Genomic DNA, 24605 nt, shown 5'->3' with positions numbered 1-24605 from the left:
CCTCTTTCTGCCAATTGCCAGCATTTTCAGTTGGTAAGTAGGCTGTAATTTCTTTGTGTCCTATTTTGGTCGTTTTAACTTGTTCAAACTTAAAATATAAAGTTGGGAAAATGTCCTCTGTACGTTCTCTTATTCGCCAAGGAGATTAACGAAATTATATTTGTTATTGCATTGCCAACAATTTCCGAACGAATCTGAACAATACGGCTAATTTGGCAAAGGTCGAGTGCGTACTGGAGATTGTAATTGATTAACAATGAGTGGGGCGGCCACGCCCCGTTTGCGGTGTTATCTGAAAACCAAAAACACACACAGAAAACTGGCATGTGGATTGGAATTAATATGCTCGAATTAATGGCAATTGATGGGTGGGCGTGGTCAGGCCAAGGGATGCAGCTGAACATACGCAGTGGCTGTGGCTCTAGTTACCACTAGTACATGCAATTTGTCGCTGCTGACCACATTTTTAATTTATGTTGCTTTAATTGTTTAAATTGCATACGGGGTTATGGTCGCAGATGAGCTTTTGGCTCTATGTCCCCCTTTTTTTTTGTATCCCCATCAATTGTGGGTGCAGTGTGCCAAGTGCACGCCCCACTGAGTGGAGCCATGTCCATGTCCAGGCCATGTCCAGATGAGCACCCACATCCACATTTGAATGTCGAATAGAATTGACTGACGGGCAGGCGGAGATCTTGGAATTGCTTTAATGCAGCGGCATCCGGTTTCATTGGACTGCATTCAGGCGTCATTAATCAACAATTTTCAAAGTGACCAAAAATCACATTTGATTTTGGATTTGAATTGCCGAGTCCTCCGCAGATCCATCGACTCCTCCTCCGTCCTTTGTTATCCGTGCCTTTTGTTGTCATTTCATTATTGTTATTTCATGCATCATATTCATCCCCGACCCGGGTTAGTTGTTGTTTGGCCAAAAATTTCACATGCAGTCGGCAAAATAATTCATGGCAAAAAAAGCAGCGCTGATATATGAACGGAACGAGTGGCGGCAGGACAGGAAAAATGGCAGGAACGCCATATTGCTCATTCAAATTCGCTGTGATATCAATTTATTTTTATGCTTTGGTGACGACCTTTTTGTGCCGCCACCCCCCAATATCCCTATCTGAGCCATAAATACTATATATACCGCCTCACCGCGGAGGTCCTGCTGCCTTGATTGATGCGATTTTCGATTGCAGTTGGCAATTTGTTTAATTCACCTCTTTTTTTTTTTTTTGCTGTTACCCCACAGGCGGCGGCGGCTTATTTGCTTTAATAGCTTTATTAATTTATCAAATTATGGAACATAATTAATAATTACCATGAATCGTTCCCAATTCACTCCAAAATCGACTCGGTTTTATACATTTGCTTTGAGTTTTCACTCACTTCTGCAAAGTTGCAAGTCTAACCAGGACGTGCTGGAAGAGTCCTGCTTGAAAGTTCGAGCAACCAGTTGAAGGGGATCCTGAATAGCGAATCGAGTTGGGTTCCAGTTGATTTCAAACGAGGTTTCATGCAACACGTCGCCCTAAGGACAATACCAATTGGGTTCCACTGGCAACTTCCGCTCGAACCATAGAACGAGTGAAGTTCGAGCCACCCCTGACTTTCAGTCTTATACCAACATGATATCCTTGATTTGTATAAAGAAAGGATTTCCCCACCCATAATTGAGTGAGTCTTGGACCTAAGGACATTAGGCCTGTTCTTAACTTTGACAAAGGAAACCAACTCTAAAGCCCAGGTCCTCATCTTCAGAGCCTCGGAACTTAAAACTTGGACTCATCACTGCTGCTCAAATGCAATTAGGACAAGCTTTACAATTAACATGCTAACGAGAGTCCAGGAGAAAACGCCGGGAAAAACGTCTGAGCAAAAAACTCGAGCAGAAGGGTCAGGAAAAGGAGCTGCGCTGGATGCTTGTCCTGTAATTGTAGAATTTGTAGTATCTGTGGTCTGGCTGGATGTGCAATAAATCATTTAAAATTCACTTTAACGCGCGCATGCAGCGAACTGGAGCTTCAACGGGAGTTTTTCCTGGGAGTGGGAGGGATACGCCACGTGGAAAACGCACACAGTTTCCATGGCAGAATGGGCGTGGCTAAATGTTAAACTAAATGTTGGAATAATTACAAGCTTAAACTATGCGCATATTCAAAGCCAAAGGGGGAGCAGTATAAATTCCTTTTATACATATCAGTTCATATCAGCAAAAAAAGAAAGGGGATTCAGGTTGGGGGGAATCTCGATAGTTCGCCCAGGTGGGCACTGGGCTGGCCTCATGCCCATTTTCAGGCAATCTAATGCCAAGGACTCCCCTTGTTCGCCACCCGAACACCCGTAATTCATGTTCACGCTCACCCGGAGCCATTATTATGTTGCGTTCCGTTGTACTCCGCAAATTGGTAGTTCATTTTGAGCACATTTTGTGCCTGGCTGGTTATTAAATTGGTTTATAATTTATACGCTCGTGAACTCGTAATTTCCCCCATTTAATAAAGACAAATGTGAGGCAAGTGGGTCAATTTTACGAGTTCTGTGCCTCTCGCAAGCTGTGATCTCTGAGTTATGAGCGGTGCAGCAGCAGCAGCAGCAGCAGAGGCAGGACTCTGCTTCTGGAGTGGCAAGACTCCCCCGAAAAGGGGTTCCCTCCAGTCGGGTGCATGCAAATTAGGGGCTCCCAGCCTCCCTGCCATCGACCCTTTATCCACTTATCCATGGAAACGACAAAGGAAAAGTTCCACCATCTGCGTTAAAATAATTACTGACAAAGCCTTAAATATTAAATTACACACTTATTTATTTTGGCCAGCACCGGGAAGGGGCTTCGTTCGAAGGACATCGACGAACCATCGCCGTGTCCTGTTCGCACGTACAATGTCCTTGTCCGTGGCTGCAGGAGTGTGCGAGCACGCAATGTCTTCGCCAGCTATTCAAATACTCGTACCCCGTCGTCTCCGTCTGCGGACTCAGGAGCTCGGGACATCGGACTACGGACTACGGCCTGCGCCACTCCAGTGTTTACTTTGTGGTTATTTTGAGGCTACAAGTTGCAACTTTTACATTTACGAGAGTGAGAGCAAACAGCAACAGCAGCCACATCCAGGGGCTGTCTGGGAAGTCCCTATTCCTGTTTCTTTGGCACAAGGAGAAATATATTGGACACTAATTCGATTAGATTATAATATTAAAATATTTTAGATTCCCTTAAATGATCGAATTTCCTTTGCTAGAAAGTATTTCAGATTTAAACTTTATTTACTTTATTAAAATTAAAAGTAAGTACCGCCTCACCGCGGAGGTCCTGCTGCCTTGATTGATGCGATTTTCGATTGCAGTTGGCAATTTGTTTAATTCACCTCTTTTTTTTTTTTTTGCTGTTACCCCACAGGCGGCGGCGGCTTATTTGCTTTAATAGCTTTATTAATTTATCAAATTATGGAACATAATTAATAATTACCATGAATCGTTCCCAATTCACTCCAAAATCGACTCGGTTTTATACATTTGCTTTGAGTTTTCACTCACTTCTGCAAAGTTGCAAGTCTAACCAGGACGTGCTGGAAGAGTCCTGCTTGAAAGTTCGAGCAACCAGTTGAAGGGGATCCTGAATAGCGAATCGAGTTGGGTTCCAGTTGATTTCAAACGAGGTTTCATGCAACACGTCGCCCTAAGGACAATACCAATTGGGTTCCACTGGCAACTTCCGCTCGAACCATAGAACGAGTGAAGTTCGAGCCACCCCTGACTTTCAGTCTTATACCAACATGATATCCTTGATTTGTATAAAGAAAGGATTTCCCCACCCATAATTGAGTGAGTCTTGGACCTAAGGACATTAGGCCTGTTCTTAACTTTGACAAAGGAAACCAACTCTAAAGCCCAGGTCCTCATCTTCAGAGCCTCGGAACTTAAAACTTGGACTCATCACTGCTGCTCAAATGCAATTAGGACAAGCTTTACAATTAACATGCTAACGAGAGTCCAGGAGAAAACGCCGGGAAAAACGTCTGAGCAAAAAACTCGAGCAGAAGGGTCAGGAAAAGGAGCTGCGCTGGATGCTTGTCCTGTAATTGTAGAATTTGTAGTATCTGTGGTCTGGCTGGATGTGCAATAAATCATTTAAAATTCACTTTAACGCGCGCATGCAGCGAACTGGAGCTTCAACGGGAGTTTTTCCTGGGAGTGGGAGGGATACGCCACGTGGAAAACGCACACAGTTTCCATGGCAGAATGGGCGTGGCTAAATGTTAAACTAAATGTTGGAATAATTACAAGCTTAAACTATGCGCATATTCAAAGCCAAAGGGGGAGCAGTATAAATTCCTTTTATACATATCAGTTCATATCAGCAAAAAAAGAAAGGGGATTCAGGTTGGGGGGAATCTCGATAGTTCGCCCAGGTGGGCACTGGGCTGGCCTCATGCCCATTTTCAGGCAATCTAATGCCAAGGACTCCCCTTGTTCGCCACCCGAACACCCGTAATTCATGTTCACGCTCACCCGGAGCCATTATTATGTTGCGTTCCGTTGTACTCCGCAAATTGGTAGTTCATTTTGAGCACATTTTGTGCCTGGCTGGTTATTAAATTGGTTTATAATTTATACGCTCGTGAACTCGTAATTTCCCCCATTTAATAAAGACAAATGTGAGGCAAGTGGGTCAATTTTACGAGTTCTGTGCCTCTCGCAAGCTGTGATCTCTGAGTTATGAGCGGTGCAGCAGCAGCAGCAGCAGCAGAGGCAGGACTCTGCTTCTGGAGTGGCAAGACTCCCCCGAAAAGGGGTTCCCTCCAGTCGGGTGCATGCAAATTAGGGGCTCCCAGCCTCCCTGCCATCGACCCTTTATCCACTTATCCATGGAAACGACAAAGGAAAAGTTCCACCATCTGCGTTAAAATAATTACTGACAAAGCCTTAAATATTAAATTACACACTTATTTATTTTGGCCAGCACCGGGAAGGGGCTTCGTTCGAAGGACATCGACGAACCATCGCCGTGTCCTGTTCGCACGTACAATGTCCTTGTCCGTGGCTGCAGGAGTGTGCGAGCACGCAATGTCTTCGCCAGCTATTCAAATACTCGTACCCCGTCGTCTCCGTCTGCGGACTCAGGAGCTCGGGACATCGGACTACGGACTACGGCCTGCGCCACTCCAGTGTTTACTTTGTGGTTATTTTGAGGCTACAAGTTGCAACTTTTACATTTACGAGAGTGAGAGCAAACAGCAACAGCAGCCACATCCAGGGGCTGTCTGGGAAGTCCCTATTCCTGTTTCTTTGGCACAAGGAGAAATATATTGGACACTAATTCGATTAGATTATAATATTAAAATATTTTAGATTCCCTTAAATGATCGAATTTCCTTTGCTAGAAAGTATTTCAGATTTAAACTTTATTTACTTTATTAAAATTAAAAGTAAGTTTTTGTTCCTGTGCATTAATCTTCCAAAGGACTCCCGCTCAACTGCTTACCTTAATCTAATGAAAATTAAATGGCTGACAGGGAGCATCGATCTGTCAGAGGCTGCCGCCTTAAAGTGTCCTTTCATTAGCCCAGTTCCGAGTGCTGCACCGCCCACTGCCACTCGAGAAGTGCAACTTAAATTTCAATAAAGCTCGAAGCAAGCTTCATACTCGAGAGTCAAAGCCCAGGACCCATCCGAGTCCCCATGTCCGAGTGAGCGAGCATGTCTGTGTTTCCGCTTCAGCACGCTCCGGCAGCGGGCTTCAAGCTGTCTGCCAGCGTTTAAATCAAAATTAAACCCCCGAAAATAAGCTGCAATGTGAAGTTAGTTGGGTGTGTGTGTGTGAAAATGGGGGTGTGTAAAGCAGCTGCCAGTGCAACGGCAACAGTCAAGGCTCTAAAGTCAACTGCCCTTGCCGTTGCCATCGCCACGCACTCTGCCACTCTGCCAGTATATTTCCAAGGGTTTTCGCCATATTCTCTGAAGTGGTTCTTAAAGATATTGCTGGAAATACCATCTTATGTTGTTATCAATACGATAAGTTCTTTCGCAAGGCTACACCTGTAACTGCCAGAGTTCGTGTTGAAAGCAACTTTTCTGATATTTGGTCAAAATAATAGCAGAACCTATGGTTGTGTAAGAAGATTATTTAGAAACACTTGAAAGGAGAAGCTACAATGTTTTGTATCAAATTTAAGAGCTAGATATGTTGTTTAGAGAGTAAGAATTAGAAGTTTTGTAAATAATTTATGGTAATATGATAGATAATAGGATGAAACCTTTAAGTTCCCTATAAAACTTCCCATCATATTTCCTTAATTTTAAGTTAAGGGCTTAGAAAATTTTACTGACTATAAATTACTCATAATTCTGCTGAATTTTTTGGCTTTTGATGATGTCTTATGACCCCCGTTGCTTACCCTTTTTGTGCTGGCCTGGCCCACGCTGCGTATACGTAATGCAATGCGATGCAGCAGACCTGGCAGAAGGGCGAGTATGTGTGTGCATCCAAAGCGATTTAATAAAAATAGATGAGTAAACTGGCATTAGACAGGACCTTCATCCCGTGTCCGCTCCCCGCCCCGCTGCGGCTGTCTCCCCCTCACACACTCCATTGGCTTTGTGCCGTCGCCTCACTTCAAGCGTTACAAATTCAACTTTAAGCGTTTTGACGCTAAGTAGTTGATGGCGCCACCCCACCCGAAGCACACCCACAGCCTTCACACCCACCCACAACCCCCAGATGACTGTTGATGGCGATGCCAGGGCAACCACGATTGAGTGCACTCCCACAATATTTCCTTAGCTTACATCAAAAGTTATAGTTAAAGAGTTGGCCGTTGTTTGCCGCCAGGATCCAGCACATGTCCCCTATATCGCCGCTGCATCCCATATATCCACTCTCTCTTCCCCCCGGGCACTTCCTTCCGGCACTTTGACTGGCTGCTCCGCTTCGGTCCGCTCTGGTCTGGTCTGCTCTGGTTGATTTTTGTCTGCCTTGTGTGGATCGGCTGGGGATCCTGGGTCCCGGCCATGTCCCGGCCGCTTCCACGCATCCTTGAAGCCAAATTGAAGTGTTTGTGCTGAGCACAAGTGCCCAAAATGTGCATGAAAACAGCTTACAGCAGCATGAAAATTTCTGACAAGATGTCAGCAGGAGCAGGGGCGGGAGCAGGACCTGCAGGACGCTGCGAAATTTTTGGTCGACAAAGCTAACATCGACCAAGACGATGACGAAGAAGATGATGATGACGACTACGAGGTTTTTGTTACGCACTTCGTTTTGACTTTAATATAGCATCTTTTTCGCTTCATATTCTAAATAGTGCAGTGTCAGTGAAGCTGATAAAAATAAACTGGCATTAGCTTGGAGGTTTTTGATTTATAATAAATCGGATCAAAGCCTCAATTTAAGGTTTAAAAAAACATAAATATGTACTTAAATCTTTTTATGATTTACAAAAAAAATGCATAAGCTGGTTCTTATAAATTGTTTTAATAAATTACTAACAATGCTTTATTTTAACCATTTTTACTAAATAACAGTTATTGTAAACGTTTACATTTGATGGATTTATTTCGTTATAAATAGGTTATAAAATAAATTAGACGTTGGTACCACTAATGGCAGTTTTACCATAATTAATTCCTTATTGCTTTATTTACATTGATATATGAATGTATTTATTTATCAATTATAAACGAACAACAATTACAATTCATATTGTATACAGTTTTTTATTGCTTTAATCATCCGCAGTTATTTATTATATTTATGGAAAATGACATCAATACATTAGCAGAATTTATCATATTTGGAATATAAATTTTATATTTAAAAATGTGCTTGCAATCTGCTTTAAATCTCGAGCTAATTAAGCTGCTAATACAACTTTGACTAATGCAGGCTTCAGTAAATGAGGGACACAACTCTGGGCAGCTATGTCTCCTGGAACTTTAAGCTCGAGTACGGAATCTCCAGTGAGCATTCCAGCCGGGGATATTCATAAACGAACTTTATTCATTAGCGAATGAGGCGGCGGCGGAGCCCCGGCTTCGCTTACTGCAAAAATATCCGCGCGCACAAGTTGGGCGCCTCGTAAACGAAATAAGTTTTCGTTTTCTGCGGGAGTTCTTCTTATGAAATTTAAGCAAGTTGTCATAAAAATGTCGCCCCCATCGACACGTCCTCCGATACGGATTGCGAGGGCGGTGGCCGTGGGGAGACAGGAGGTGTATGCCACGGGGCGGTGTCAATCCACAGTGCAAAGTTGCCTAAATCCGAGTCCAAATCCACACCGTGGTTGCAGGCAACTTTTGCTCTTTCCGGTTAGTGGCGAATGCCTGGCGGGGGCGTGGCAGCAACAGCACCAGCTGCTGCAGTATTGCGGCAAATTGTTGTCGTTGCTGCAACTAGTGTTGCTGGGAGTTGTTAGCCACAACTTTCCGGACCTGCACGATTGACACCTTTTGGGGCAAGGTGACAGTGACAGCTTTAACGGAGCCTGCAAGTCTTGCAGTTTAATTTGTTTGCTGTCCAGAATGGAAGCCTACCCAGGCGTTGCACCTGACCGTCTTGCAGCATCATCATCGAGTTGTCGCCGCGCTCAAGCAACTTTTGCCAGTAATTTAATGGATGGCTTTTGTCCAAACAACAATACGGAAAACTAAAGGTGAAGAAAATCACGAAGTACGGAAAACAGAAAACGTACTAAGGACCAAGGGATACGGGTAACGGAAAGCTAAACGTGCCCGATGCAAGATTCTGGAGAATTCGCATAAAAACTTTGCGCCCTCCTAACTGGCGCAAGTTCTTTTAATTTTAATTAAACGGATGAGCAGCAATTAGCGAAATAAATCTGACAATTTTGCAAATGAGCCGGCATGGCGGCGACCCTTTGGGGGCGGCAGCCACGCCCACTTGCCGAATTTTCCAGGACAGATTAAATTGAGTCTAGGCAAAAAAAAAAAAAAGAAAATATGTTTTTCCCCCAGAGAAAAAGAAGTGAAATTGGTGGGCCAAACAATTCGAATAACCATACAACAGGTCACATGGGTGTGGGGGAAATCCCTTTTGGGCAATAGTTGGTGGAAAACTCACTTAAATTCGGTTTAACAGCCCCCCGACAAGAGTTTTTCCAGCTCTCTGCCCTCGCTCCCAGCTGGCTTCTCCAGCGGCGCATAGTTTTGGCTTCGGTTTTTGGTTTCAGCTTCGGTTTTGGCCTGGCTTTTTGGCTGTTGCGGCTTGGCCTCGCCTCGCCTGGCCGGGCTTTTTTCCATGGCATTTTATGTTCATTTTGGGCTTTTAATTGAGGGCGCTTACTTGCATTTTCGTTGTCACTTTGCGATTTCCCTCCAAGCCGTCACTTCACTTCACTCTGCTCCCAGCTCCCTCATCAGTCCTTGGCGCGGTCGGGCATAATGGCCGCCTGCACTCTGCTTTGTTTTTTGCTATTTTTGCATTTAATTGCGAAAGTTTTTTAATTAAATCACTGCGTAGAACATCTGTGTCAAGTTGAGGTTATTCGGGCCTCGTATGAACTAGCATAATGCATGGAAAAAATTTGGGATCGGGGGTTTAACTTGAAGGGGCTTGCCGACATCAACGGAAATGGTGAATCCCCGTTCAAATATGACTGTGACTTGGACAACAAACGCAATAGATCATCACAGTATGTGTGGGGAGATAGAGGTCCCCCGTGGGGTGGTTTTAAAGTTAGGAATAACCTCTTTATTATTGAACTAATAATTAATTAATTTTATTTTAAATATATCATATTAATTGCTTTCAATCACTTTATTTCCCCAATAAAATATGTTAGATACATGTTAATTACTTTAGGAAATGGTAAAGTATACGCTGACAGTAGCACGGTTTATATCATAAGCCAGCCAGTTGGAATGGAAAAGGTAATCCCCATGGGGCACAGGTAAGACTTCCGTAACCTGTTGATTGATAAAGCCGATTGGCAATTTTTCCACCAAAATATCATTCTGGAAATTAACAATACCTCATTAGCAATTATCTAAATCGAAGAATACTGGGGACTCACATCAAAGGGACAAGAGTGATTCATATTGGAGTAACTTTTGAACATGCTGTAAAGGTAAGTGGCGATGGGATCTGGTTTTTCACGGACCAGAAATTTACAGGCGTCCACAGTGACGTTATAGAAAAACGGTTTGTATCCATTGTATCTCTTAAAAATGGCTACATTAACCTACGTAAAAGTTCACTTAACAGAATAGTATTCAATTTTTTAATTATACAAACATTAACTTTGGTAACGGACGTTTTGTGCAGGTTCACTTTTACGGACAAGTACTTATAGGTTCGATTTACAGACTTCAGGAAGCAATACTCAAAGCTGGCGAAATCAGGATCCAAGGTGGTGGATTTAGCGTTGGTGAACTCCACCTTGGTTGCGATCTTGAAAGTAATTTAATAAAATTAATTTAATTAATTTTAAACAAAGCACAAAATTATATACTCTGTTCACTAAATAAAGAAGAAAAATCAGCAGGACACAACAACTTCTTTGGGCAAACATTTTAACAGAAATGAAGCACTGATGACAATGTTGCTATTTTAGCCTAATAATTATGGCTACTAATTGCAAATTTTTATATGTAAATGTATTATATATTGAATTATTATTTGATTTGCATAGCGTTTAATGACCCTTATTGATACAAGAGATAAGGTTCTAATGATCTCACCTTTGACAGGTATATAAAATAGTGTAGAAGTAAATCTCTTCACCAAACACTACAAAATTATGAAACTGCCCTCTTGCCGGTAGCTGTATGGGTAAGAATTATCGAGAAAATCACCTCACCCCATGTTTTTGCTCAAAAGCCATCGCCCTAGGGGCATACCCTTATCAGCGACAATAAGAGCCGCACCAATCCGCGATCTCTACCCAGTAGGTTGAAGAACACGGCGACGAAATGATCTCAACGTGGTTTGTGATGCTCACTGCTAGCGTCTTCTCGGCAATGGCTGTCCATGGGAAAGTACCGACGATAGTGACAAGGGCTGAATGGAATGCCAGAGCTCCGAGTGGTCCCATGGACGGAATGGAGACTCCCCTGCCGCGGGCTGTAATTGCACACACGGCTGGCGGTGGCTGTACGGATGATGTGAGCTGTGCCCAGCAGGTGCGCAACCTTCAGAGTTTTCAGATGACCAGGCTAAAGTTCTCCGATATCGGCTACCACTATCTGATCGGCGGCAATGGAAAGGTGTACGAGGGCAGGAGTCCCAGCCAGAGGGGAGCATTTGCTGGCCCCAACAACGAAGGTTCCCTGGGCATCGCTTTTATTGGAAACTTCGAGGAGCAGGCACCCAAACAGGAAGCCATCGAGGCGGCTAAGAAACTACTGGAACAGGCCGTGCAACAGGCCCAGTTAATCGAGAGCTACAAGCTGCTTGGCCATCGTCAAGTGAGCGCCACCAAGAGTCCTGGAGATGCCCTATATGCTCTCCTACAGCAGTGGCCACAATGGTCTCCCGAGATCTAATAGTGACTAAGCTTTCGACACGTAAAGAACTTTCCTTACACATTTATTTGTAAATATAATTATGTATAATTTGTTGCTTGCTTAAATACGAATACTAAAATTTTAATTTTGTTGATCTGTTTCCGCTGCACTTCGTCGACTTCGCACATTTTGTCAGCTGCCGCCTGGCCCGGCTAAGCTCCCCAGGAGCGGTGCACTGGGCCACAAATAGAGATTTGAGACATCACATAGCATCATCATTCACCGAACCGGAACTTCCGCAAGAAACTAAGCTAACTATACAGAACCCTAGGTGAAGCACGGAACGCAGATGGAACTGGAACTGGAACGATCGTGAACGTAATCGTAATCGTAATGGTATGCAGAGAAGAGTGCGCCAAACGAGAGGTAAACAAGAGTCGGCAACGTGGCAACAGATGCTGCTTCAGATTACAGATTATAGATTTAGAAAATATAAAACAAGGAACTATACAAAATTCGTAAAGTACTTAGGTAAATTGCACTAATATAAACTCCCATTCGAGCTGCCGCTCGCACTGTCCGTACTGCCGCCGTTTCCGCTCATGTTACCGCTGCCGTCGCTAGACCCTATTCCACTTCCACTCGCACTCCCGCTCCCGCTCTGCTGGGCGATGGGCAGCTGGAGCAGCCAGTCCCGCTTGGCCAGACCCTCGGGCGTCTCGCCGCGCTGCGTGCACAGCGGCTGAAAGCAGGTGGTCAGGCCCACACTGGGCGTGAACTCGGCCCGTTCGCGCAGCTCCTCCTCGGTGGCCAGCATGATGCAGTCGTCGTCTATTTCGTCGCTGTCAACGCTGTACGCCGCCGCCAGCTGCTGCTGCTCCGCCCGCTGCTGGACAATGCTGTCGCTGGTGCGCCGGAAGGAATCGTCCGTCTTGCGCAGGAAGTTGTAGAGCGCCACGCATCCGAGCACCACCTCGCGGATGTGCTTGTCGCTGATTCGCAGCGGCTGTGCCAGGATGGGAAACATATTGCACAGAATGCGCATCGTCTGATCGGCGTGCGCGTTGACCTGCTCGAGGGCCTCCAGGACGGCCCGATCCTTGGGCAGGTTGCGTGTGGTCACCAAGTAGGAGGTGGCTGGCAGCACCGAGTCGCCAGCAAAGTAATATCCCTGCCGGTCCATTTCCTCCGACTGCTCCTCCAGCGTGTGCATCTTGTGCCTGATCAGCTCGACGGCAGTGGTCTGGTTATAGATGTCGTTGGGCCGACTGCTGGCCGCCCGCTCCACCGTCGCGTACTGGAAATTGTTGTCGGCATCGACGATGCCCGTGAAGATGACGGTCGCTCGCTTGCGATCGTCGCCAGCGGCGGCACCGCTACTCGCCGCACCGGAGCCAGTGCCCTGGAGCTGGATGCTGCGCATGAACAGGTTGCCCACGCAATGGGGCAGGTTGTGCTTGCGCTCCATCTCCTCGGCGGCGCTGCGCCACTGATCGTCAGTCTTTGGTAGTGTCACGTATTGGTCGTTGAGGTGCTCGTAGAAGCCCAGACAGATATTGGCAATCATTTCGTTTATCACAAATTTCGAGGCACGGAAGCAGTAGTTTCGACAAGAATGCACTTCACCTGCAGAAAGAGAGGAGGAGCACCGACAGGTAAGTATATCCGGCTGGTATGTTAGGAACTTACCCGTAGCCAAATACTTGAGCGTTATGGCCAGCCGCTCCTCGGCGCTGAACGACTTCTTCTTGCGCTGCGGCGCATACTGGCTGATGATCGGCTCCAGCTTCTGCACCAGGTAGCGGAACTGGCTCTCGGTTATGGCTAGGAAGTAATTCAAGTGGTAGCACTCGTCCTTCCGCGACTGCAGCTCGCTGAGCAGGTTCTCCTTGCTAAGGAACTCGGCCTGGTTTTTGCGCAGCCACTCCTTGGTCCACTCGAGACGTCGCCTCGTATTGAGTATGCCGGCCAGGTCCAAGGCGCTGATCTTGGAGGTCTGTGGCCGCGGTAGCACCGAGGTGCGCGCAGCTCCGCCCAAGCCGGCCGCTGGGGAGCTGACGCCGGTGCCAGCCGTTGCCGGGACATCGCCCTGCCGTTCTGCTGCTCCTGGGGCGTTGCCATCGTTGCCGTTGGCGCTTTCCTGCGTGACCCCAATAGCCATGGCCACGCCCCCGCCAGCAGCAGCGCCAGCGCCACCAGCCACCTGATGGCTGCTGGCCGCGGCAGCTGCTCCCGATCCTGTTCCAGTTCCGGCAGCCGCTCCTCCTGCCCCGCTGCGATTGACATTTGTGCTGCCGTCACGTTCGCGCAGCACACCAATAACCTTTAACTTGATTTTGTCCATCGGACCTGCAAACAAGACGGGATCAGATGTGATGTGAGGAGGCTGGGAGGAAGGCGAGGGAGGTGTGTACTCGCGGCTCATCTGTTTGCTGCCCAGGTCGACCTAGAACCGCACCCCACTCGCACTGCCGCCCCCCGATTTTCGCCCACTCGCACAACACAGCACAAACAGCACACCCCGAGTGCAGAGTGTCGTGGACGTGGTCGTAGTCGTGTGTTTTGTGCAACAAATCGATTTTTACTCACCCTCACCCTCCGCTGCGCCTCTGCTGCTGCTGCTGCTGCCGCTGCCGCTGCTGCTCCCGTTCCTTTCCTTGCGACGTCGCTGCTGATGTGTGTATAACCAGTTTCGCTCTTCGGGGGAACACGGTACGGCGCTGGTTGTATAATTAGAACTGTCTGCAGCGGCCCTATATCTCTGCCTGTCTCAGCTCGGTTTCTCCGTTTATCGGATTTGGGTTCGGATTTACATTTACCTCACCCTCCGCTCCACATCTGCTAAAACTAAACCGATGCCAATACGAAATGCGACGGCAGCAACAACAACAATGCACGACGACAACGACAACGACGACGAGAACGTCGATGCCAGCAATTTCATAGTCAGCCAAGGAAAAGGAGTTGCCCGGCCGTCCGGTTCTATCCGTTACGATCCGTCCGCTTCCGATTCTGATTTGTCCACGGCCAGCTCCTTGTCACCTGTCCTATCACTTGCCCGAAAACCACATTTTCCCCAATTCTTTTTTTTCACGAATTCTTTTTATTTGATTAGGGATGACACCGACGTAGCTATCGATAGTCGATGACTCGGCCACATCGAGTTTCCATATTCGATACTTTTCATTTTGACCCGAAAAAACAATCGATAAAAAGAAGTAAACAACAACTGATGCCAATATGGCATTTTTCCCGTCAGATCTGGCTTTTTTACAGGCTATCTCTCGCTGCTAATAACGGTGTTTTTCTTTTTTTTAAGAGACCATTTATTATTAAATTTATTAGTTATTTATTTATTTATTATTTATTATTTAATTTTTAAAATAAATTTTAATAACTTATTTATTTAATATGTATTCTGGCAAAATTGCATATACAAATAAATTTACGTTTACGTTACGGTTTTGCAATCAAAACTAACTAACTAACCCAAATGTGGTTTTATTGAATTTTGACAGAAAAATCTCAAATAGAGATTCGTTTCTCAGTCTAAAAATTAAATTAAGTTTAATGAAGTTAAAAAAGAATAACATTTTTATACCCTTGCAGGGTTCAGTCAGAAGTTTGCAACGCAGTGATGGAGACCTTTCCCACCCCATAAAGTAATTTTATATAATTTTAGGATTGTCGGAGATGAAGCTGGAGGAGCGAGCAGCTGGCTGGACAGACCTCAACGGGATGGCAGTAGAGGACGGTGATTGGATCTTGGCTCCGGGCTATATGAAAGCCTGCAGAAGGTGTAAATAATTAAAATATTTATAAATACAATTTAAATATGTAAATGTAATTGATGGAACACACAAATATTAATCAATAAAAGATGGGGAATTCAATGTGTAATTGTTTGCTGAAGGCGGCGATCCCAAACGTTTGGGGAAAAATCTAATTATTTTGAAAGCCAAATCTAAATTTTTAAGTTTTTGTTCTGAATTTTAAACATTTTTTTCGGATGTTTTACAATTTTTCTAAATTAAATTTTTTTTTCTAAATATTTAAAACTTTTCTGAATTCTTAAAATTTTGTCTGAATTTTTAACATTTTTTTCAGATTTTTTATATTTTTTAGAATTTTTTTTAGAATTTGTTACATTTTTTAAAATGTTGTAACTGCCAAATTTGAATTTAACTGTCAAATTTGAATTTAACGACGATCAGTTTCAGTGTGCCCAGGTGCAGTTGTAAAATAACACCTAAATTTGGATTCAAAAGGTTTGAGTCTCCGCTAACTTGCGCCGGCTCCTAAATGGTTTGAAACTTGGACTTTTTAGAACAGTTTATACCAGTTTTCAGTTGCTTGCTGCTGATTTCTGTTCGCCTGTTACCCCAATTTGGGAAACGGGCAATTTGCATGGAAATGTTCGGAAATTTGGATGGGCTGCTGTAGGGATGTTGTTGTAAAAAGGTTGTTGTTGCCATAAGCTGTTGTTGTCGGCAACAAATAGGTATAAATATAAAAGGTTTGAGTCTCCGCTAACTTGCGCCGGCTCCTAAATGGTTTGAAACTTGGACTTTTTAGAACAGTTTATACCAGTTTTCAGTTGCTTACTGCTGGTTTCTGTTCGCCTGTTACCCCAATTTGGGAAACGGGCAATTTGCATGGAAATGTTCGGAAATTTGGATGGACTGCTGTAGGGATGTTGTTGTAAAAAGGTTGTTGTTGCCATAAGCTTTTGTTGTCGGCAACAAATAGGTATAAATGCATAAAATGAAATATAACAGTTTATACCAATTATTATTTTTGCCCAAAAGTTTTTATAACAGTTTATACCAGTTTTCAGTTGCTTGCTGCTGGTTTCTGTTCGCCTGTTACCCCAGTTTGGAAAGCGGCCAATTTGAATGAAAAGTTTTGCTCACTTCCATCAGTGATGCTCACTTCCATCAGTGATGCTCACTTCCATCAGTGATGCTCACTTCCATCAGTGATGCTCACTTCCATCAGTGATGCTCACTTCCATCAGTGATGCTCACTTCCAACAGTGATGCTCACTTCCATCAGTGATGCTCATCTGCATCAGTGATGCTCATCTGCATCAGTGATGCTCATCTGGCTATATTTCAATATTAGGGGGCCATAAAGTCGGGCTTAATGGCAGTGATGCTCATGTGCATCAGTGATGCTCATCTAACTATTTTTTGCATTATTGGTAGGAAATTGCATGTCACTAGCTGTCAGTGATGCTCATCTAGCTATTTTGCATTATTGGGACAAAATGGCATCTCTCTAACTGCCAGTGATGCTCAACTAGCTATCTTACATTATTGGGACAAAAAGGCATGTTTCTAACTGCCAGTGATGATCATCTAGCTGCATTGCATTAATGGGACAAAATGGCATATCACTAACGGTCAGTGATGCTCATCTAGCTATTTTGCTTTGATGTTTCTTTCATTTTCCACCGCAAGAATGCCCTTCTATTGAGCTTATTTAAATTATCCCACCCAAAAAAAACCGCATCCTCCTCATAACTCAAAAATAACACATTTTTTAAGGTTTATTATTTATTTCAGCTTTAAATAAATAAAAGAAGAAAAGGTGAGGCATGTGGGAATGTCCTGCTCCTCCTCGTCCTGATCCTCCTTGCCAACGCACTCTTTCTCGCCTTCGGCACCCGCTTTCAGTTCCTGGCAGCTTGCTGCAATTAAATTTAAAAAAAGGGTGCGATTTATTTTGAAAATAACTCAGGCAAAAATGCATGAAATTCAATTCGGCAAGCTGTTCAGAGTTCGTTTTTCTAAGCTTAACAAAGCTGCTTACTCAGTTTTAATAAAATACTTACCTGTAATTTTGAAAGAAAGCTGTTCTAAGGTGGTTATTCTAAGCTTAATAAAACTGCTTACTCAGTTTTGCTTAAATGCAAGAAACTGATTTTCAAAGGTTCATAACTAAGTCATTTTTATACCCTTGCAGGGTATTATAATTTCAGTCAGAAGTTTGCAACGCAGTGAAGGAGACCTTTCCGACCCTATAAAGTATATAAACCATATATATTCTTGATCAGCATCAACAGGGGAATCTTTCTAGATATGTCAGGAAGAAATCGATTTTTTGGCCATTTTTGCAAAATTTTATAAGGGGTTAAATCATTAAAATGTTTGATTTTGATAAAAAATTGAATTTTCAAAATTTTTAAATGAAGTATGCAGATTTATTACCTGTAGAAAATCTTACACAGAACAGTTTTCCGATTTAAAATTAATGCTCTTTTGGCCGAGTTATGATATTTTTAATTTAAAAAAAATCAAGAAGTTTTATAATATAAAAAATCAGATTTTATAATACAAAATAATATTTTTCTAAGTCAAGGAATCATTTTCGGCACCATAAACCATATATATTCTTGATCAGCATTAACATGCGAATCTTTCTAGACATGTCCGGAAGAAATCGATTTTTTGGCCATTTTTGCGAAATTTGATAAGGGGTAACATCATTAAAATTTGCAAAAATGGCCAAAAATTTTGATTTCTTAAAATTTTAAATTTGGTATGCAGTTTTTATAAATTAATAAAAACTAACACAAAACTGCTTTCCGAATCGAAATGAATGCATTTTTGGCTTACACTGATAAAAAAAAACAAGAATTTTGGTCATAAAAACGAGATTTTTCGGTCACGAAAATGGCTTAAGCATATTTTGGTCTTCTTTGGATATTTTCGGTCATCTTTTAAGTACTTTTTCATTCTACATTTGAGATTTTTCAAATATTATTCCAATCCTTAAAAAAGTTTAAAATAAGAACGATAAACGACCGAAAATCTTAAAAAATGACCATAACAAGGTTTAAATTAAGAAAAAAAAAAAAATTTGTTTGAATCCTAACGAGACCGGCCTTAGTTAATACTACTAAACATTCGTAATACCAAACATTTCAAATTAAACATTGTTAAAACAAGAGCTTTATTCTTGAGTGTAAAATAATTAGTCGGAGGTGCTAGTTTAATTGTATAACTTTATTGATAATTCTTAATTCAGTTCTCTTCAACTTCAACTTTTTTCCAATAATGCTAATGGCGTACAACTTCAAGTTCTTTCTTCTCTATTTCTTCTTCTCTCTGCCACCCATTCGTTCATATGAGTTGGCAGCATCCGTATAACAGATGTAATGTTACCTAACAGTCAGAAGGCGCGGAATTTGACTATAATCAAATGTACTATTTGGGTTTTGACCCAACATACCGGCCCCCTTGAAAGTATGCGATTGACTTTCAAGAGACAGGTAATAAGGCGAGTTTCCGTATGGGACGGCGGATGATTCCCTTGGCGGTGCGTACGTTGGCTACACGCACGATGTTGTCCGATCCGGCGATGGTGCTGACTACGCGGCCAAGAAGCCACCGTTGTGGGGGAAGATTATCCTCGTGAACAATAACCATGTCGTTGACCGCTAGATTTGGTGCAGTCTTCGTCCAGGTTGTGCGAACTTGGAGCTCGTTTATGTATTCGTGGCTCCAACGACTCCAGATGTGGTGCTTAATTGCGCTGACCTTCTTCCATCGATCCAGCTTGTCCAGATTGTCGTCGATTGGTGGAGCTTCTGGAAGAGCTCGGAGTGCGTCACCCACTAAGAAGTGACCAGGCGTGAGAGCGGCCAGGTCGTTTGGGTCGGTTGATAGCGGCGTTAATGGGCGAGAGTTCAAAATCGCCTCGACGTCAGCAGCTGCTGTGGCTAGCTCCTCGAAGGTTAGTCTGGTGTCTCGAAGAGTGCGATTGAGTAGTCCCTTGACGCTTTTGACGGCAGCCTCCCATATGCCCCCGAAATGTGGAGCCCTGGGCGGAATGAAATGAAAGTTAATGAATTCATTGCGACAAAAATTATGGATCGATTCAGCCGTTTCTTTCTTGAAGAGGAACTGCTTCAACGCTTCTAGTTTGTTGTTGGCTCCTGCGAAGTTAGTAGCGTTGTCACAAAAAATGTCCGAAGGCAGCCCGCGTCTGGCAATGAAGCGCTTGAGTGATGCAATGAAGCTATCCGTCGTGAGATCTGAGACCACTTCGACATGTATGGCTTTTGTGGCAAAGCAAACGAAGACGGCGAGGTATGCCTTGGTGGGCGGCTTACCCCGGATGCGCAAATAGACGTTGATTGGTCCGCAAAAATCTATTCCGCATCTTGAGAATGGCCGAGACGGTGTGATGCGTTCCTTGGGCAGTTGCCCCATAAGCTGCTTTTCGAGAGTTGGTCGGTAGCGGCGACAATGTATGCATGAGCGAACGACTTGTCGCGCTAAGTCCCTTGCGTTGACTATCCAAAACTGCCGTCGAATTAAGCCGACAAGAGTCCTTGGTCCCGCGTGATAGTTTTGGAGATGGAGACGGCGAACGAACTGAGAGACAAAGGGATCTTTGGCTGGGAGCAGGACAGGATGCCTTTGGGTCTCTGGGTAGTCTGCTAACTCCAGGCGTCCTCCGACCTTTAGAAGTTGGAAACCATCTGTGACCTGAAGAAAGAGACTAAGGTTTTTAAGGTTAGTGCGAATCGGCTGGCCCTTCAGGACCGATGATATCTCTTGAGCGAAGTGATTGGTTTGGATATTCCAGACGATGCAATGCAGCGCCCGCTGCAATTCCGTTGGCGTTGGCGATGGCGATGGAGACTGGGATGGCGTGAGATTACGACAGCGGTGAATGAACCTAAACATCCAGGCGACGACTAATAGGCAGCGCTGATATGAACTGGATTTGTAGACTCCCTCAAGCAGTGGATTACTGGTAGTCTGTACGGCAAACGCTGATTTTCTTTTCTCCAGTTGCACAGCTTCCAGATCAATGTCATTGATGTCTTTATTGTCCCTAGGCCAATATTGCGGTTCTTGACGTAGAAACTCAGGTCCCTCAAACCATATCGATTGTTCCAACTCGGCGATGGTGCAGCCTCTGGACAAGATGTCTGCCGGGTTGCAGTGTGTTGGAACATGTCTCCAGTGACAATCTGATGTCATTTCTTGAATTTCAGCAATTCGATTGCCGACAAAGGTCGATAATGTGGCTGAGTGCTGGCGATTCCAATGTAGAACGATTTGAGAGTCGCACCATAAGTACGAGGTTGGCTCTCTGTCTGCGAAGATTCGAATGATTTTCTGATGGAGTTGTGCTAGCAGATGTGCTCCGCACAGTTCTAATTTGGGTAGAGATAGCTTCTTGGTGGGAGCAACTCTGGACTTGGATGTGATTAGCTGTATCTTGATTAGCCCATCTGATCCGAGTGTGCGAGCGTAGATGCAGCATCCGTACGCTCTAATGGAGGCGTCACAGAAGCCATGTATCTGAAGAGATTGTATAGCCGGTTGGAGGCAATATCGTGGTATTGCTATAGACTCCAACGACGTAAGCGACGAAAGAAGGGACATCCAAGCTGTATGGATTCCTTGGGGTACTGACTCATCCCAGTGTAGCTTTAGTAGCCACAGCTCCTGCAGGATGATTTTTGCCACGATGATGATGGGAGTAACTAATCCCAACGGATCGAATAGTGACGATGCAACTGACAAGATAGTGCGTTTGGTAACGTGGTCTGACTCTACTCTTGGCGAAAACGAAAACATGAAGGTGTCCCGTACTTGGTCCCATTTTAGGCCAAGCGTGCTAGTTAGCATCTCGTCGTCCAGCTGTAAGTGTTTTATTGTATTGTCGTCGACAAACTTACAGTGGTTTGAATGCCATTTTGCGAGTTCCAATTGACCATCCTGTAGAATCGTTGTAACTTCCCTCTTGATTTGATGTAGCTCCTCTACCGTGTCCGATCCACCCAGGAAGTCATCCACATAGAACGACGATTTGATGGCTTCAGCCCCAATTCTCAATTTGTCCATGAAGTGGTCGGCTAGATAGGACATGCTGCGTATGGCCAGATACGGTGCAGCCGCCGTACCATACGTTACGGTATTCAATTCGAAGGTGCTTAAGGGTTGCGATGGCGAAGCTCTCCAAAGGATGTATTGAAATCTGCGATCTTGGGCAGACACGTTGACTTGACGGAACATCTTTACTACATCCGCAGTGATTGCATAGCGGTGTATACGAAAACGAAGAAGCAATGTATAAAGGTCTGGCTGAATGGTCGGCCCGACCATTAAAAGATCGTTGAGCGATTTCTGGGACGTTGTCTTGCAAGATGCGTCGAAAACCACTCTGAGCTTCGTTGATGTGCTATTTGGCTTAAGCACGCAGTGGTGTGGAATATAATAATGCGGAGTGTTTAACTGCGGGTGACCCACGAGACTCATATGTCCCAGGTCTTGGAACTCCTGCATGAATTGTACATATTTGGCCCATACCTCAGGCCGTTTGCCTAGGTTGCGTTCGAGCGATAAAAATCTCCTCCTCGCGATGTCGAATGAGGCTCCGAGAGCGGTAGGTGCATCCTTAAATGGGAGTCGTACTTCCACTCGACCATCAGAGTTGCGTCGTACCGTGGTTGTGTAGAACTCCTCACAATTTCGCTGCTCCGGCGTAAGTGTATTCTCGGGAGTCACTACATGATCGATGCGCCATAGACGTTCCAGATTTTCGTCAATTTTATCTAGTACGATAGATGAGTACTGATGGAGGGTTCTGGGATGAGCTCTGCATCGACCAGACACTATCCATCCAAGTAGCGTTTTCTGGAGTACGGGCAGATCCTTTCCTAATTTAACTTGGCCGACTGCCAAGATATCGAAGAAGGTTTCCGTGCCTAAAAGCAAATCGATGCGACGAGACTTGTTGAAGTGTTCGTCGGCTAGCGATGAATGCTGCGGAAGATTCCATGAGGAAATGTCAATTTCCGAATCTGGGTGATAGGCGATGTGTGATGTCACGCAAAAATCAAGGAGTAGCTCGAAATGGTTGTGCCTCGACTTGATATTGGTGGTTGTATGGTGTTTGATTTGCGTTTGCGTCTCTCCAATGCTACGAATCTCTAGGTTGCGTTTGCTCCGCGGCAGTCGGAGACTTTGGGCGAACTCCTCGGATATGAAATTCACCTGAGAGCATGAATCCAAAAGCGCTCTTCCTATTTTGTAGCATCCGGACGCATCCTTGACCAGGACCAGCGCTGTGGCCAGGATGACGCAATCGGAACGCGGTTCCGTGTGAGTATGTGTGACTGCGTCCGAAACTTGTGCAGACTCCGCTTGAGGTTGTGGCAAGGGAGTTGCGGTCGACCCAGGTGAGGGCCGATGAAGCAGAGTATGATGCGCTAACGCACAGGTGCGGCATCTCTGTGTAGACGGGCAGTTGGCGACAAGATGATTCTTGCCGAGACAATTAATGCATAGCTTGTAGCGTTTTACTGCATTGAGACGATTTTCTAGGGCGAGATTAATTAGTTCTGGGCATCTAAAGGTCTTGTGATCTGTATTTGAACAGATGTTACAAGTTTGCGTTGTACAATTGAAGGACAGACTTGCCTGGTTCCTTTGCGAGCGCGATCTATGGCCGCCTGGTTGGACCATAGAGGCTTCAGCAGCAGGCTTCTTATCCGATTCCAAATATTGGCAATGACGTTCGACGACTTGAACACAGTTATCCCAAGAAGGCAAGACGGTATAATCCAATGACTCATTCCATTTCCTCTTGGTCTCCTGGTCCACCTTTCCCATGACTATAGAGATGAGCATGGCCTGACAGATCTGTGTCTCGTTGCCCAACGAACGCAACGAGTTGTACAATGCGGACGCATTGTCGATTAGACTGCGCAACTGCTGACCATTTGCTTTGGCAGCGGTTGGCAAAGCGAAGAGCGACGATATGTTGTCCAAGAAGACGAGAGTTGGGTTGTCGTAGCGCTGCTTTAAGCGATCCAGAGCCTTCGTGTAGTTGTCTGCGGTCACCTGGAATGCTCGTACCGTTTCTAGGGCGGGTCCTCGAAGACAGTTTAGCAACTGGTTGAACTTCTCGATCTTAGACATTGATGGCTGGTGGCCTACGACCTGATTGAACGACGTGATGAAGTTTTGGTACTCGCAGTACTTGCCGTCGAATGTTGGCAACGCTAAGCGAGGAAGCTTGACTGCAGTCGTATGCCCAAAATTAACCGTAGATTCGTTTATGCCTGTGCTGTTTGCTTCTGGTCCAAGCTGTTCTTGAACGCAAACCTTGGCTTGGATGAATAACTCCTCTAACTCGAAACGAGTGCTGCGGTGTAGCTCAGCTGGATCCAACTGCTCTATGGCCTCCTGTGTGGATAAAGCGAGTTTAAAATACGATTCCAAAATCGACAAACGGCAAGCGAGTTCCAACGGAGATAGATTCAAGTCAGGTTCCACTGATTTGCTCATGCGCGTAAGGTTCTTTCGAGCACTCGTTCGCTGAGACTTAAGTTGCTCCAGCGAAGACATTTTGATTGTTTACTTTATTAAATTTCGGGTTGGCGATGCCTTGCTTGACAAGGTATGTGAGAGCGAGCGAGACGACGAGATGTAGTGGAAAGTTTTGCTCACCGAGCAGCGGTGCAAAACGATGGCCAAAGAGGACAGTGCAAAAAAATGTGCTGTGGACGATTGAGGTTATGTATTGGGGGTGCTCCGCTGGGGAGATGTATAGATGAAGGACCGAGACGTCGACTTCAACTATGACTGTGAGGCTTGGAGGATGGCGTGTCCACTCCAACGATGTCCAGACTATATGTTGATCCACAACGACCGTGAACAGTGGCAGGGACTGCTGCAGCGGGAGTTATGTGGCCGGCAGAGGCTCCGGTGGATGCACAAAGGCTGCACCAAGTGGGTGTGCAGACGTGCGAGCGACAAGGTGAGGCGGACGCTGGGTAAACCGGCAGCGAACGCGATGCGCGAATGTACGAAACTTTGGCAGGGCAAATTCGTAATAGCGCGTGCGAAACTTGGTCAAGTAGAAGATGGCGGAAAACTTAACCACAAATCACCACAAAATTAGACAAAATAAACTAGCACTAGTCCTGTCACGGTCGCCAAAATGTTAAAACAAGAGCTTTATTCTTGAGTGTAAAATAATTAGTCGGAGGTGCTAGTTTAATTGTATAACTTTATTGATAATTCTTAATTCAGTTCTCTTCAACTTCAACTTTTTTCCAATAATGCTAATGGCGTACAACTTCAAGTTCTTTCTTCTCTATTTCTTCTTCTCTC

At 44.8% G+C, this 24605-nt stretch overlaps 4 protein-coding genes across 4 annotated transcripts; 1 reads left to right on the top strand and 3 right to left on the bottom strand.

Annotated features, from left to right (window-relative positions):
* Window positions 1-9813: 9813 nt before the first annotated feature.
* LOC108078011 (uncharacterized) lies at window positions 9814-10838 on the bottom strand. Its single transcript, XM_017171569.1, has 4 exons — window positions 10815-10838; window positions 10250-10405; window positions 10029-10196; window positions 9814-9969 (listed from the first exon to the last, which is right to left on the bottom strand). The coding sequence occupies exons 1-4, from the start codon at window positions 10836-10838 to the stop codon at window positions 9814-9816; spliced, it is 504 nt and encodes a 167-aa protein (XP_017027058.1).
* Window positions 10839-10873: 35 nt separating this feature from the next.
* PGRP-SD (Peptidoglycan recognition protein SD) lies at window positions 10874-11605 on the top strand. Its single transcript, XM_017172144.3, has one exon. It carries the CDS (start codon window positions 10927-10929, stop codon window positions 11497-11499), a length of 573 nt encoding a protein of 190 aa, XP_017027633.1. The 5' UTR covers window positions 10874-10926; the 3' UTR covers window positions 11500-11605.
* A 311-nt stretch (window positions 11606-11916) lies between these two features.
* LOC108078329 (uncharacterized) lies at window positions 11917-14627 on the bottom strand. Its single transcript, XM_017172132.3, has 3 exons — window positions 14050-14627; window positions 13150-13809; window positions 11917-13086 (listed from the first exon to the last, which is right to left on the bottom strand). The coding sequence occupies exons 2-3, from the start codon at window positions 13802-13804 to the stop codon at window positions 12002-12004; spliced, it is 1740 nt and encodes a 579-aa protein (XP_017027621.1). The 5' UTR covers window positions 13805-13809; window positions 14050-14627; the 3' UTR covers window positions 11917-12001.
* Window positions 14628-18725: 4098 nt separating this feature from the next.
* Window positions 18726-23837, bottom strand: LOC138928302 (uncharacterized). Its single transcript, XM_070285032.1, has 4 exons — window positions 23766-23837; window positions 22904-23675; window positions 21164-22852; window positions 18726-20407 (listed from the first exon to the last, which is right to left on the bottom strand). Exons 1-4 carry the CDS (start codon window positions 23835-23837, stop codon window positions 18726-18728), a joined length of 4215 nt encoding a protein of 1404 aa, XP_070141133.1.
* Window positions 23838-24605: the final 768 nt, after the last annotated feature.

Source organism: Drosophila kikkawai, chromosome 3L (genome assembly GCF_030179895.1).
Source record: "Drosophila kikkawai strain 14028-0561.14 chromosome 3L, DkikHiC1v2, whole genome shotgun sequence".
NCBI classification, from domain to species: Eukaryota; Metazoa; Arthropoda; class Insecta; order Diptera; family Drosophilidae; genus Drosophila; species Drosophila kikkawai.
This window is presented reverse-complemented; position numbering and strand designations above follow the sequence as displayed.